General features: G+C 48.5%; 4 protein-coding genes across 4 annotated transcripts; 3 read left to right on the top strand and 1 right to left on the bottom strand.

Moving 5' to 3' along the window:
* Positions 1-912: 912 nt before the first annotated feature.
* brlA (C2H2 type transcription factor BrlA) lies at positions 913-2793 on the top strand (the record flags this gene model as incomplete). The annotated part of the gene is made up of 2 exons (XM_025687306.1): positions 913-925; positions 1451-2793. The coding sequence occupies 2 exons, from the start codon at positions 913-915 to the stop codon at positions 2791-2793; spliced, it is 1356 nt and encodes a 451-aa protein (XP_025537394.1).
* A 4618-nt stretch (positions 2794-7411) lies between these two features.
* Positions 7412-8147, bottom strand: BO79DRAFT_270730 (GNAT family N-acetyltransferase; the record flags this gene model as incomplete). The annotated part of the gene is made up of 1 exon (XM_025687305.1): positions 7412-8147. The coding sequence occupies exon 1, from the start codon at positions 7931-7933 to the stop codon at positions 7412-7414; it is 522 nt and encodes a 173-aa protein (XP_025537393.1). The 5' UTR covers positions 7934-8147.
* Positions 8148-9026: 879 nt separating this feature from the next.
* On the top strand, positions 9027-10611 carry BO79DRAFT_246922 (T2 family ribonuclease). The gene is made up of 5 exons (XM_025685605.1): positions 9027-9623; positions 9673-9857; positions 9905-10020; positions 10068-10263; positions 10314-10611. Exons 1-5 carry the CDS (start codon positions 9394-9396, stop codon positions 10382-10384), a joined length of 798 nt encoding a protein of 265 aa, XP_025537392.1. The 5' UTR covers positions 9027-9393; the 3' UTR covers positions 10385-10611.
* A 2655-nt stretch (positions 10612-13266) lies between these two features.
* On the top strand, positions 13267-13572 carry BO79DRAFT_153156 (uncharacterized protein; the record flags this gene model as incomplete). The annotated part of the gene is made up of 1 exon (XM_025678709.1): positions 13267-13572. One exon carries the CDS (start codon positions 13267-13269, stop codon positions 13570-13572), a length of 306 nt encoding a protein of 101 aa, XP_025537391.1.
* Between the last annotated feature and the right edge of the window lie 2347 nt (positions 13573-15919).

Here is a 15919-nt window from a genome sequence, read left to right as displayed (position 1 = left end):
GAAAATCGACGAAAAGAAAATGACTGGAGGTGAGGGATGAAAACTGGAAATCAAAAATCCAAAATGAAATAGAATAAAATAAAAAAGAAGACTTAGCTGGGAAAAGGTTCCTCACACACCCTCCGAGCCTGCTTCTTCGCCCGAAACAGTAAATCGACGATAGACTCACCAGAATGGGATTTAACATTTAACCTCCCACGGACTCCCCAGAATCTCCCCTGTGAACAACCCCGCCAGGAAAAGCTTCAGCCTTGGAAATCATCATCCCCATTACCATCCCCAGTGCAATACTAGACAAATTTACGCTTTCCATCTAATAATCCTAAGACATCCTTCCTTCCTACTTGCGTCCTCCACCCAATTGTATCCAGATCCCCTTGCTGGACCAGCCTGCCTTTCCTATAACTACATCCCTCCGCTGCAACTGAGACATCCTTTCTCTTTCTTTCATTGATTCAGACTGCTCCGCCTTGGGAAAGACAGGGAAGACCAAGCAAACCGCGTCGCAGGGCGGGCTTATCGATTGTCTCCTCTCCATTTATCGCCATCGCCTTGATCTCGAACCGCACACGCCCTCTTCCTCCTCCTCCTCCACCACCACCACCCCCTTCTCGAGCTATTCCTACAACGAACCACAAAGCAACCGCGTCTTGTCTTTTAATCCAGAGACAGTCGCGCCTCCTAGGAAACGCTTTCCTCGAGGCTCCAGTCCAACCAGAACTCTCCATCCCGGACAATTGCCCCCCCTCTTCGTCTCTTCGCCCAACGGGGATTCGCCGCGGTTACTCCAGGAACTCTATAGTCTACATTCCTGGCCTTGCGTACTAGACCACCATAGGAACGCGACGCGCCTCTCTTTTTTCGCTTGACTCGGTCCTTTGCTCGCCCTCTCCTTTGGGGAACTACTAGGTAATGGCTTCTGGCTGTAAGTGCGATCGACCCTTTCCTGCCTTCCCTGATATATGGCCGGGAGATTTGTTTATTTCACCTCGTCCGTCCCTCCTCCATTCCCCAACCTCGACTTCAACTTCACACTCCCATCCTTTCCTCTCTCTCTCTTTTTGGTTTGCTTCCCCTCTGCAGAGGCGACTTTCCCTTCATTCTTTCCCTGCTTTGTCTGCTACATCCTCCGTCTGTCGTTCGCATTCTTACCTTCACTGTCCCTCAGTGCCTCTCTCTTGTCATCACTGGTCCCTCGCTGCACCTGCATTGCTCCACTGTCTCTCACTTGTATATCGCCGCCGTTGCGCCTTGCCACATTCCCTGATATACTAATAATACACTGCACCCTCCTTGTGTCATACATTATCTTGTACACCCGCATACCGCACCTTCAAAACTCTCTTTAATCTCATCCCCCTTCACAAGAACCGAAGTCGTTGCACCTGCACAGCTCCCCTACATAGTACATTCAATACTACCCACAGACACTAAACTATACCCTGCACAGGTGGAAGAGTCGAAGTTCCTCCCGCACCGTCTCGAAAGGATCATCTCGTTGAAGACACCGAAGATATGAGATCCCAGGGTAACATGTCTGACCGACTGACCATCGAAGTCGACTGTACCTCCCTGGGTTCCAACGAGTGCCCATCCATGGCTTCCAGCTTCTCGCCCATGGAATCACCTACGCCCACTCCAACAAGTGTGTACAGCCAAGGCTCTCTGGCTTCACCCACCTGGCACGAAGGGGCCTCGTACCCGGGACAAGGCTATGAAAGGCACACCGGAACCACGCCCATGCGCAGTGCCTTTCGACTGGCCAGCATGACGTCAAACGATAGTATGGGAATGTCCTATGGACAAATGGAGGCACAAGAACGGATGCCAATGACCGACTTCCTCTCAGGATATGATGAGAACGTTGAACATTTCTGGATCCCCCAAGAGGCGCAGAAAGCCTACGAGCATGGCGTCCCTGGACTCCCATACCCTCAGGCAATGCCTCAGTATCCCACTATGGGCCGGAACAGCTACCGACAGCACGCGGCACCCTACCTGCCCGAATCCGCTACAAACCCCTGTCTGTCGCGGTCGATCTTCCATCAGCCTGAAAGGGTCCCCAACTCAATGTCCATGGGCAATGTGATACCTTGGATGGCCCCGCCGGCGGACTCGATTGCCCCGCAAACTATTGCCCCGTCGCAGGTCGCCCCAGTCACCCCCCCGCCGTCATACTCGGAATTCTCGGGCTCGATCAATACCTTCAAGACACACAGCCCGACCACTCCTGTGCGTTCTTGTTCCTTGGGGACTACTTCTGGGACGGATACTCCCATGAGCCGCCTCTCGGGTGGCATGGATTACCTGGATGACTTCAACCAATCGCCAGTTTATCGCGATGGTCTCGCTCGAGTCCAGCGCCAGCCCTCCCGGAAAGTTGCTCGGAAGCAGTCGTCTAAGCAGAGCCTGAGCCTGGAGAACCTTCCGTCTATTATCAAGCAAGTCCAATTCAAGTGCAAGGAGCCTGGTTGCAAGGGTCGCTTCAAGAGGCAAGAGCATCTGAAGCGACACATGAAGAGCCACTCCAAGGAGAAGCCGCATGTATGCTGGGTTCCTGGCTGCGAACGGGCTTTCTCGCGCAGTGACAACCTGAACGCGCATTACACGAAGACCCACAGTAAGCGCGGCGGCCGCAATCGCTATGTCGCAACATTGGACGAGAACAGCCCAGACTACAACCCTGAATATCGCGGCCAATTGACCGCTGACGGGCGACCAGTCTACAACTCCAAGTCCCAAGATCTCATGGCCGATGCTCGTGAAACGAGCGAGGAGGCGTGGTTGGAGTGAACGGATATAGAGTTTAATACGGGAAGGACCGAAACATGATACCCTTGGGCACCTGAGTTGCCCGTTCCCTTTTGGGTCATTAGATGGGCACAGACACAGGGCCCGACAGACCCCGGTCGGCGCTTCACGGCGTTCTTTGTAAAACATTTTCTGGCTATATACACCGGACGATTTCCTTTGTTAATTCGAATGTTGCATACCTTTCCTTTGTGTTTTCCTTGACGATCTTATATTTTTTTCCCCACCCATCTGGGCCCCAAAATCTCTTATGCTTTGGAGAGGCACTTTCCATTTGGCTTCTTTCTCTTTCTCTTTCTCTTTTCTTTTTTTTTTCTTTTCTTTTTCTTCTTCTAAAAACAAAACCTACCATTGGATAATAATGCGTTGAGATGGATAGGCTAAAACGGCATGGAAGGGAATGGTTTGTACACGATGGGAGTGACCTGACTGCGTTCTTTTCAATCTGATTGGTCTCATCCACTACTGAACACTATACGAGATACCTAACAAGTAATATGAATCCAAACAATTGCATGACTTGAACCATTCTGGAATAAACTGGGAAGCCTGGAAAGAAGAAACAAGGAAGTCCGCTGACTAGTCTTCTGTTGGGTCTGATGGGGTTCCGCTCTCTGGGGGGTTTGGTCTTTTCCAGAGCGACCTATTTTTGTCGGGTATCTGATGGGTCAGGTTTACGGAGGGCAGCCAGATGGTGCTACGAGGCCTAGCGTGGCTTTGGAGATCCAACAGTGCGATGGAGCTGGAACGTATCACACTTCCTTCCCGGGAGTGCCGTCTCTCAACCCCATGGATGGGGTTTGGGGGGGGGGCCGCGGCAAAGGAAAGGGAAGGAAACGATTACTCATCTACCATTACGAATGAAGTAAGTTAGCTAACAACTTACTTTTACTGTCTTTAGAGGTTAGTGTTGCCCTCGCACGGACTGATAGGAAGAGTGGTAGCGGGAGAGAGAGAGGAGGGGGGAAGAGACTTGAGAGAGAGAGAGAGCGCTTCTGGTTGGTAGTAGTAGTAGTAGTAGTACTAGTTAGTAGGGGACGAAGCGGATGGATGTATCTCAAGTCAGGCAGACGGGCTGTGGTTAGAGACTAAAGTAGGTACATACATGCATTAGCTTTTCGTCTCTTCTTTTTCCCCCGTCGATCTTCTCCCCCCCACCCAGTCCCACATTCCAGGAGTCTGGCATTATCCCTATTGGCGGCAACCCTACCGCTCTGTCAACTGGCCCCATGGTGTGTATCTAGTAAGTTAAGTACTACTAGTAAGTAAGTAGTATCTAACTTATCCATGGATGATCACGGCTGACGCTTCCTCACGGTCTCCATCGATCTAGTATCTATCGACTGACACCCTATATGGATCGTTCCCCCTCATGCCATATGGATCTGAAGCAGCTGCTCAACTGCTCAACTGAGTAAATCATCGACTAAGTTTCGACTAACCACGTACTTCTCATTAGTACGCATGTCCTGGAAATAGTACTAGTATTACTGGGGAAGGATTGCTCTCCACTAGGAATTCCGGCAACCGGGATGCCATCTGAGCCTAAGGGTTTAGGAACAATAATTCCCCACATGCCAGGTCCCGTGAATGGTTACGAGGAAGAAGCCCGTGAGTCTGTTGGAAGTACTCTGGCTTGGCTTATGTCTCTTCGCTATTCCGTCCTTCCCGTGGAATGACTCGGTATTCAACATCTGTTCTTAACTAGTCCACCACTAAGATATGGAGCAGATACTTCGTTGGTTACCAGGATGTTGAAGTTCTTCTCGGATAACTCAATGAGGCTCACCGCTCATCGACGGCTTTCCCCGTTATGTCTCGAGATCTCCCCTTCTCCTACTTACTTACATGCAGAGGAAATGAGTGCCCATTCCCCGTCACACGATAGCATCATTACTTTGTCGATCTTGCAAGTATGTCCACATTGGAAATTCTGTTTCGCTGTTTCCAAAGCTAGGACCAGATCAGGCCACCGTCTTATCAGGCTAGATGACCCTCCAAGCACTCATCGTCGAGGTGTCAGCTGTTGGCGAAGATTAACATTGCAGTGGCATTCGATCAAATCATCTTCCTTTCATGCAAAGGACACTTCCATCTCCAAAGGGAGGTAGGTTGCATTGTCTTAGTGGATCTGCTCTAGCTTCCCCACCTCAACTGATCTTACATTGGTGTTCAGCCGGCCTGGACGGACTGGGTCTCACAGTCTTTGACTCCGAGGTAGTACAAGCTGAGGCGGGAACCTGTAGCACAGAACGCGAGACGAGGTTGGCTTGCTCAGCTACTCTCTGCGTTACTCATACTTCATACGCACACTCAACTACATGTATGGTTCCCACAAGCGTGCATCTGGACGTCTGGCCGGCCCATTCGTAATGAGAAGCTGTCGGTTTCGTTTCCATGCGCAGGTAGGAAGAGGAAGAGGACTTACTGGTGGTGATATGCAGCCTGAACGTAGACCGCCTCACGCGTTCGCGGACTACCAGCATGGCCAGTTGAGCGTTTGTACTACATTCCTGCTAGCCGATGTATCTCGGTACAGGATCCAACAAATCAACAGATGTAGCTTCGTTGGCCAACCTACGGTGACCATGCCTAGGAGTTTTGTCTTTGCAGCCTTCCATTTTCCGACAGCCGATTGTCTCGTTAGTGAAGCACGATCGCCAGCAGCGGTAAGCTTTACCTCCGCACTGACCTTCTAGAGTACATCTGGAATGTGAACACGTCTCTCGACTCTCCGAACCTCGAAGAATCGCCGCAGAAGGAGAATCTACGGTATACCACTTCACAGTCTAGATCGTTGTCCCGAAGTACCAAAAGAAAGCACGCGTCCATAGCCTTATCTCGGCATGAATGCTCTACGGCAGCGTTACCTTCTACCTTCTCCTTTCCATTCCATGCATTCATCTTGCAGTGCGCCTCATTCTACTCTCGAAAATCCGCAGATCAAACAAACATCCCCCACGAATGCCATTTCACGAGAAACTTCAGCCTCAAAACGCCATGTCTTCTACCCAACGTGCTGAGTCCAGGCACCCGCAGAACAATACGACCGGCAAGACCATCCGAAGTAGCAGTGCATGCTAACTACTACCATCAAATACCACCCTAACCTCTCTCAACTCAATAGAGTGGACTCGAGCCGCGAGTGACCACCCAGCCTTAGATTACAATTTGGAACAGCACAGCGGACAGCAGTTCCGATGCCACTAATGCAATGCAGGCAGACACTTGTGAACTACAGATCTTGCTTCCAATCTGTAAAACCAGGTAAGCATAATATTTCCGACAACCACCACGTATTTATGTGATCGGGTTCATGGGTGCTACAAGTACAACACCTACAGGCCGATCGTCTGAGTCTCTCACCGGCCTCTGAATCAAGAATAGTTAATTCTCTCAAGCCTGCATGCCTCGTCCTTCCAGCAGCCCAGCACAACACGTCTAAATTTACACAATGGCATTCATAGTATGTGCGACCCCGGTGCGCAGCCACACATCACTGGGATCCCGGGATCGTCCCATTCCCTACTTCTTCCAGAATGACCCAAATAAACTTTTGACACCCACTGAAACGGTTACACTATTGTCTGTATGTGATATCACATGTGGATTGCTCCTATTGATCAGTGCCTGCATGAATCTATCTTCTTAGCATGGCAATAGGGAGCTTGTTTCCGCGGAAAATATTCCATGTTCGAAACCTCATGGGGAGGGTTTTGGTTGTACACGCCGGGCACAGACCTTTTGACCTGGAGCACACAGTATACTCCGCCACAATAATTCAAATTACGTGGATCATTCTTTCAGCTGAGGGGGGACAGTAAATCCAAAACAACCCCATCATTCATCATTGTTAAGAAGGTAACTCGAGCGATCGCTTGACTCTGGTCCTTCAATCCACTCTTTTGGCCTAGCATACAACGCGGCGAGGCAGGCAGCGCACAACTATGACTGCACAAATAACCTTACTAACCAATTCATGGCCCAGCTATTCCTGCTTATATAATATCACCACATAAATACTCCCCACCAGCAAAAAATCTTCACCGTTTCTCTTCCCTCCTCATGCAGATGCCGTTCCTCAACAAATCGAGGTGGCTGGCAACCCAAAATGCCTTGGAAGATGATGTTTCTTGAACAGGCTTGGGACCTGATGATCTGCGGATATAGTATACGCCGACCTTGATATGCGAGGAGGAATTCTTGGAAGCGCATAGCTAACAGCTTGGTTATGGGCAAGCTTTCTGACAAAAACTTGGAAATTTTATCCGGTTATCTTTTTTGCTTCGATTCGCATTGTCTCTTCTACTATGATGACTTTCCTTCTTTTGGCATGATGCAGACATGATCTGCGCTGAGTGCAACAAAAAATTATCAAGCTCAACAGTCTGAGTTTAGAGACATGCTTCTATTGTTTGTTTAGTTATGTCTAGTTTCGAAGAAATGAATATATATACACAAATAATCTTTCTCTTAATCAAGTCTATACCCCAACCAACCTTCTTTTTCCCACTTACTCAAATTAGACGTGCAAAAGAAACCAATCCCCTCCCATCCTCCCCCAGTAACCCGCCTGTACAGTAGAATAAAAAATAAGAATCTACACCTCCCCAAAATCCAACCCCAAAAACACCGTCTCCTCCACCAAAGGCGTCTCATAATACGGCCCAACCTCCACAAACCCCAGACTCCGATACAGGCGAATCGGCCCTTCCATACTCCGCAACGTATCGAGTCTCATCCCCCGATACCCTAATTCCCTCGCCCTCGTCACAATCGCACTCACTAACGCCCGCCCCAGTCCCATCTTCCGCGCTTCAGGCGCAACATACAGCCGCTTGACCTCGCAGAGTTGCTGTTGCCCAGAGGAAAGCGGACGGAGAGCCACGCAGCCCAGCGGAGAGGAGGAAGAGGAGGAGGGGTCTGCGCTGCTGCTGTATGCGAGGAGAAGGTCACCACCTTCCTGGGGACTGTATTTCCCGGGGAGAGAGGATAGCTCGGCCTGGAAGTTTTGGAATGTTAGGTCGATGTTTAGCCAGGCGGCGTAGGCTGTGAAGAGGGTGCGGGCGGCGAGGTGGTGGTGCGGGGTTGTGGCGGGGATTATTTGATAGGTTGGGGGCATTTTAGAGTGAGTATGTGTGGGTTTTTCTTGGTGTAGATGTAGTAGATTTTTGGAGATATCTTGCGAGTTGGTTGAAAGGATTTTGCGGGGTGGGTGGGATGGAGTTTAGTGATTCTTCTTGGTGGTACTATCCCTGCGAGTTGGCTGGAGTGGATGATAGGGTTGTGTGTAGTGTATAGTATGTTTATAGCTTTGAGTGAACATTAGATCTTCCATAAGAAAGACCGTTGATATAGTTGCTTCAGTCTCTTGACTCAAGGATGTCAATCCCGATTGGGAAAAGGGCGCGATGTTGACCTAATCGGGTATGGTGTTGATACCTCAGGCTACCAGTCTGTCTTTGCTTGTCGGTATGAGCGGTTATCTCTCTTCTTCGTTTGTCTTTCATCGTTGTTTAACCTCAACATTCAGTGTTTGAATTGAGGACTGCTTATTATGAAGTGATTGAGGGTATGCACTGGCAGTCATACCGGATTGCATTCGTGATAGATACGCATTTTGCGTTATCTTGTCAACTGTCAAGCCATTAGTGCTCGTTAGACTAACTACGGAGTAGATAGCATGAGCCAAGACATCCTTCACCTTCAATGACAATATCTCTAATCAAGTGCTTAAACAACCGACTGGGATGCTATCTCTTGGTACTCGTCTCTGGAAGACTGCGAAATTGCTGGTGACACGAACCTCAAACCACAAACTTCACTGCCTATACTTTCCCTCCTTTACACCCGGCTTGTGTCGGGTAATAGGCTGCTGCAGGAACAGGTCGGACATTCTTTCCTGTTTTTCCTTCATCCATTATTTTCTTCATGGGTTGGCTTGCCTCTAATCCTCGTCGACAACATCAGCCAACACCAGCTCTGGCGATGCCATTCGCCCATTGCTGACGGGGTTGCCCGGTTCCTGAAATTAATCCATCCTCCGGTCCTGCAGATCACTCCGCCCAGAGCGAATCAAATTTCTTCTCAACTCAAAAGCAAGAACAACTTCTGATACGCAGCTTGAGAGCTGATTGCCTCGCTCTTGGTTAATTTGGCTGGTCTGCTCGCTCTACCCACTCTTCGGCCTAACCTCCGATGGCGCCCCGACGGCTCATCCTCCAGACCGACTGCAGACCACCGCTACACCGGTCAATTGGCCAATTCGGCAGCTCATCGTCAGCGGAGGTGCGGGTCCTCACGGCGTCCTCCGCTATCCTAAGGCTGCTTTTCTGATCGATTGCGGCAAATCAGCTCGTCCTTATCAGGGCATGTGCTATCTTCAACTTTCGGTGGCTGATTTCCCCGCTACCCACATGCGGTGGCCTGGTCGCTAGGCGGACAACCGACGCGGAGTATGGGCAAGTAACTGGCGTTACACGCTACCAAGGTATAAATTGGGTCAATTGCACCCGGCATTCCCGATTGTCATTCAGCCATTGAGTTCTCCCTCACGAAGTTAACGATCGGTTATTACGCATAATGTCTTTCCTTCCTTCTATGGGCATACTCGCCCTGGGCGCAATGCAGCTCAGCTCTGGTGCGCTGGCTACCATTGACACTTGCTCTTCTGACAGCCCCCTGAGCTGCCAGACCGACAACGAAGCTTCCTGCTGCTTCAACTCTCCTGGAGGCTCCCTCCTCCAGACTCAATTCTGGGACTACGACCCTTCCGATGGCCCGAGCGACTCTTGGACCATCCACGGACTTTGGTAGGACCGACACACCGGATCTCTGTATCATCGCTAATGAGCTTTCCAGGCCCGATAACTGCGATGGCACCTACCAGGAGTACTGCGACGACTCTCGCGAGTACAGCAACATCACTTCCATCCTCGAAGCGCAGAATCGCACCGAGCTCCTGTCCTACATGAAGGAATACTGGCCCGACTACGAGGGTGCTGATGAGGACGAGTCTTTCTGGGAGCACGAATGGAACAAGCACGGTATGTCTAGTCAATTTGTTTTCGGAACCGGCATATTGACTTTCTAGGAACTTGCATCAACACCATTGAGCCCAGCTGCTACACCGACTACTACGCTCAGGAGGAAGTTGGTGACTTTTTCCAGCAGGTCGTTGACCTCTTCAAGACCTTGGATTCCTACACCGTATGCAAACGCCCCTTCCCTTTTTTCATAGATATTAACAGTAGCAGGCTCTTTCCGACGCCGGAATTACTCCCTCCGAGGATGCCACCTACAAGCTGAGCGACATTGAGGATGCTCTCGCCGCGATCCACGATGGCTACCCCCCGTATGTTGGGTGTGAGGACGGTGCTCTGTCCCAGCTCTACTACTACTTCAACGTCAAGGGTAGCGCCATCGGCGGCACCTACGTTGCTTCTGAGAGGCGTAAGTTACCTACAATTGAATTTGAGACATCAGCTAACTTATTGCACCAGTCGAGGACTCCAACTGCAAGGACTCTGGCATCAAGTACCCGCCCAAGTACAGCTCCAGCAAGAAGATCTAGATTGAGTTGCTCGCTCGATCTAGCTTCACTTGAACAATGAAGTATGCTGTAAGGTGTGAATCATGAAGGGTTGTGAATTGTGAGATTATTGCACATAGTAGGTAGCCTGCGAGGGAATGATTCTTAGCAGAACATCCGCCGCAATCATTCATTGCATGTATACTTGAAGTTATCAAGTTCAATGTTTTCAAAGGAATTGCACAATTCCCTGTACACCTAATAAATTCCCTGTATGATTCAGCTATATAAAGCCTCTCTCCAGTTCCCTCTTGATTGATCTTCCTACATCTCCTCTACCACAATGCAGAAAACATATCAAATCTGCTTTGATTAGACCAGAAACTAATTTGAATTTATCACATCATAACATGAGCAAACACTTATATTCTTAATAACCCCCAACTCTCAAATCTTCATATTTATGATAGAAGACCACTCAAGATGCTTCGATCAATCTCTGTAATATACAGCACAGTCATTGTCACTGCCCATGGACATCGCATTCCAAGCAGATAGGGGCAATGAAATAAGAAAAAAAATCGCATACTACATACCCTAAATAGTAAAGGCCAGCTACATCGGGTATATGAATTCTACTACTACTGCTACTACTACAACTACTACAACTACATACCCTAAAGACAACATAGCAATTCCCAAGAATGTGGCTCTCCATCCCGAAGACACATAATATCCCTAGTCAATTCGCCACCCTGAAGAATCTCTCGACAGTAGACCGAATCAACCCGGAATGTCTTCACTAAGAGGCTACAAGAGCAAATTCCTAAGGGCTGAATTCAGACATATGGGAACAACCCTCCAGCTTCCGATCCTATCCTCCGTCCAAAGCATCATCAATAAGGATCTGCTGGAACATCTATCCTCTGAAGAATGTTCTGCTCCTACTAGCTAAGGTTACCATATCGATCGATTGCGCGATATGGTAAACATGTCCCTAAACTGAAATCGAAGTGTGATTTCAGATAATGAAGAAAGGAGCTATTACTTCCACAGAGGTATATCCGGCCAATATCAAGTCTCCTGAATGCCGCCGCCTTCCACTACTACCTAGGTCCTCTATCTACCTACTCAGATAACTATATGCAGGACTCACAATTCCACGCCTTCTGCCACCATTATATCGGCCGCATGACCTGCCTTTACCACTCACTCCTCAAGAGAGTCTAACGGCACCGAGTAATGCAAAGGGCAAAGGCAAGTGGGATGTGATGAGCTGATCCGAGAGCTTTACCGCCATTGACCAAACGATGTGCACTCATCGCACGTATGAAGGAACAGGTAGCTGCGATGAGGAAGAAATCGGAAATGGTACTATGCATAACCTCAGACTGAATGGGATGACATTAAGTGACAAGAACGTATCTCCCCTATATCAAAATACGTAACAGCCTCTCCTGCGTTGCCCACTCGGTCACACACAGGACTGATGGGTTGTTCGGAGCGATATGGTCCAGCTTGCGATGGAAAACATTATTGAAGACCGTTGGGGTGGCTTGCGTAAGGCCCAGTTTGGCATTATTCTCATTCTGAATAGCTGCAAACTCAACACTGGCTGGAAAGCGGGATAGCTGTTTCGGAGATCAAGGGTCATTGGTTGGAGCAATACGAACCAGCTCATATACTTCGTACAAAGCACCAATCTCAGCCGAATAGTGCCACATAAAGCTTTATTATTGGGACCCCGGCTCACAGGGGGATATAGGACGGATGTTCAGAATTCCGAGAAACTAGAGATTATTTTCGAAGAGAGCGTGATTTGCGATAACTGCCGTCTGCTCTTTGCTGGTTCATCTACTATCCTGATGTTCAGACAATTGGGTTCTTCGCTGGGTTTTGAATCAACCCTATATTTGCTCATTTGGTTCTGTGACCCTGTGCGACATTTATATGCCATAATGTGACGCCTATGAATTTTCTTTGCCAAGGAGAAGCTTCTTGGATTATCGATCCTAGCTCGCAGGAAAGTATCAGACTGATGTCCATAAAAACTAGGAAACCGCAGGCCCTTGAACATCTGCGACCTCGGTGGCCTACTACGAGGGCAAAAAGCCATCACCGTTCGTCAATATCAACACTCTACCCACCCGGAAACTGCATACTTATGGCTGAGGCGGTAGATGACTGGTCACAAAGCATAGCTGGTCAAAGCAACACAGACCAGTTCGTGGGAAAGTACAAATTGGTGACAAAAGCGTTACGTAAGTATTTTCTCTCCCAATAAATCACCTCGTGCTGACTATAAGTGTATAGAATGACCTTGGTCTGGTTCGCCGCGAGACCCTCACCAGCTTTCTTTAGGGTTGAAGTATTGGGTCCGGCTTCTAAGAATGCTGGTCGTGGCGGGATACGCAGCGGACAAAAAAAGGAATCCGCGGCTGGATATGATATTCTTGTTACTAATTCACTAGACATGGGAAATACTACCTAGGCATATCCTTGACGTACACTCTGCCCGAATCAGCGACACTTGCTATGACAACCTTATACTGCCCCAACATATCGAGGCTTTGACAATTGCAAAACAGATGTCATGGCCCTCTGGGATCTCTGAACAAGCATGTACCACCAAGTGCATGACATACAAATACGTCTCGCCATATATGTTGCTTCGCCTCGAAGAAGAAAAAACGCTCGAGACTGGGAACGGTCGTCCGATTTACGTATCTTGAGGACATCGAGTCCTTCTTGATAAAAGCTCCCCTGCCCCGGCACGAGAAAGAGCATAGAAATTTTACTCCTGACATCCCCATTGGTTCTATCATGGAACCAAATACAGATTGTCTAGGGCCCCGTGTTGCATAATGCTGAGTCGAAGATTACTTTATATCGATAAGGAGAAGGCGAAGCACGCTCATTGGCATATGGGACGGCTGCGAAAACTTATACTCGGATCATCTTGGCTCGGTTGTATCACTGATAATAGTGTAATAGTCCTAAAGCAGGCACCGGGCACGGAGGATCTTCCACTTCCCAGTCCCGTACTACTTGACTGTCATTATCGGCTTGCCGAGATCCTAAATGCTTCTGGGATGGGCAATGCTATCGATGAGCACTGGCGCCGCTGGGGGGAATTGAAGGCTACAGTCCAACACACGCTGCGGTCAGATGGAGATAGTGATTTGGGTAATCTGCTAAGAGCTGCTTTGTGGCACCGCGTGAGAACGTAACGAATTGCGGCCCAGGCATGTAGTACATGCGAAATCGGGAATATGAGGTATGAGAGATGCAATGTGCATGGCGAGCATGCCAGTCGTGTGATATCTGATATTCACATCTTGTTCACTAGCCATAATGGATTTTGAAGCGAGCCTGCCTGTCCTGCGTTCGCCCCGCACTGGAGGGCAAGACAGCGTAAAAGGCTTCTACAGCCGAACCAGGGAGAATCACCAGACGAAAGTATTACTGAATGATGGGTGTGGAACAAACTCTCGGAGCAGGTATACCTGCGAACTACCTGGTTTATCTATATGCCCCTGGCTAATCATCAGATAGCATAAACTACTTCAATGATGGCCTTTCATGCGATAATTCTGAACCCGCAGTGCAAAATCCCCATTGCAGGAATCTACAAAGACTGAGCTCTCTACCTGTACCAATTGTACGGGGCTATCTGGTTACTCTATAAAGAGACGACCACTCATCAAAGAGGCGTTTTGTCGCCCCACTGCTCCCAACCACATGCTTGCAAAACTCCAGCCAGGCGCGACCTATATATTTGTTGATAAGGCACTCCTTGGTAATTGGGTAAGCAAATAGGGAACGTTCGTGGATCCCACTTATGCTCTGATTAAAGAAATGGAATTTGTTGTGTGTCACAGGTCTATATTCAAGAATATGAATATTCAGAAGTTTGACAAGTGGAAGGATCGAAACCATCATGAAGTCTTTATCCTGCCTAAACATCTTCTTCTAAAGACCTGGCTTGAGCTAAGTATTACCTGGCAGTCTGGCAGAATCACCCTAGCTGACAAAAAGGAGTTGAGATATGATTACGCGTGGCCTGCAGCTGGAGCTGCTGATCATGCTCGCCAGCCCACTGATATTCGAAAATTGCGAGGTCCATCTGCGGCACAGTTTTTCCAAGACTAGGCTGAAAGGTCAGCTGCACAAAATCACTATCCATAGTATCCCCATCGCGCGGACATTCTGTGATGAGTGCTATCTTTTCTTTGGTAACAGCAGTTCCATTGTCTATATTCTTGACAAGTTGAAGGTGAAGACATGCTGGTGGCCTGCATATTGACTTCTTTCTGCTATTCCCTGCCCCTCCTTCCCTTGTAATATTCAAATACTCATGGAGATTACTGGAGTGGACTACCAACCAGGCCACAGTACACTTAAACCATGAGTACTTTGGGAAGCTCAGGAAGCAGTCTAAGACGGCTTCTATAAAATCTAGGTAGATATTTTTGATTTGACTTTGGACAGGCTCTGTGACTTCTTCCAAGCAACCAACTTCATTAAATGCACCGCAAATGTGGTTCGGGTAACCATGCCTGAAACTACCTGTTGAAGCATATCAAGGACATCGACAGCCCGCTCGAAGAGCCAGATCACCGGTTACTAGAAGAGCTCCGGAAGGAGCGCATGCAGCTGTTCAAGAAGGATGCCTTGGAAGTCAGAAATAAAGCAGTATTAAAAGCCAAACTCACGAGTATGACTCGTGCAGTTCGTGTCTGTGCTGCATTTCCTGGTCTCATCTGATATACAAAGCAGAATAATATCACTTTTGAGAATTTCACCACAACTGCGCCATGTATAAAGGATATAGGAATCATCCCTCTTCCAGAAGACAGCCAGTGGGCTACTAATATTAATATGTTGCTGGAAGGTTCGACACGCTGGCAATATCTTCAGATACTTATTAGCAGTCTCGGGACTTAAGAAAGATACTTACCAAAGCACCAGAGAAGCTGGTCATCCTCTCACAGTTTCCTATTGTTGCTGTGATTGTCTATCTAGTACGTCTTCTTCTTTGCTTGTTCTGTCTGGCCGTACTTGTCAAATGAGAGCTGGCGATAACATTGCCGAACCAAAGCGCTGCCGCCGCCTCCCGACAGCTTTTGGAACTTCGTCATATTCAGCGCGATATGGCAACTAGGCATTATCTTTGATATGCTCTGGTGGGAAAGTTCATTGCCAGTTATGTTCGCATACAGAGACCACGCGACTTCCATACGGTCAAGCGTCGCTATAATGAGCAGAGTAGCGCTGCAGGTTCAAGCACGGGATCAAACTTCTCTTCTTTCCTTTCACCCCATGGATTTGAAGAAGTTTGGAGGAATAAGTCCTATCAGCGACGAGCTTGGTGTTATTTATTAAAGAGAATGACGAGAGGTGATCTGGCCTATGTGTTCTTTCTCGCAGCTAATGACAATGCACAGTTTCTGGGGATTGGCCTGGAGAGGCTTATGAAAGACATGCACAAAACCAACTAATAAAGGAACCTGGATGGTACAGCAGACATTCTTTTTCCTATCGCATTGCGGGAAGATAAAGTTCATCACTCCTTTT

Source organism: Aspergillus costaricaensis (genome assembly GCF_003184835.1).
Source record: "Aspergillus costaricaensis CBS 115574 unplaced genomic scaffold BO79scaffold_25, whole genome shotgun sequence".
NCBI lineage: Eukaryota > Fungi > Ascomycota > Eurotiomycetes > Eurotiales > Aspergillaceae > Aspergillus > Aspergillus costaricensis.
Note: the sequence above shows the minus strand (reverse complement) of the source record. Positions and strands in the feature narration are given on the sequence as shown.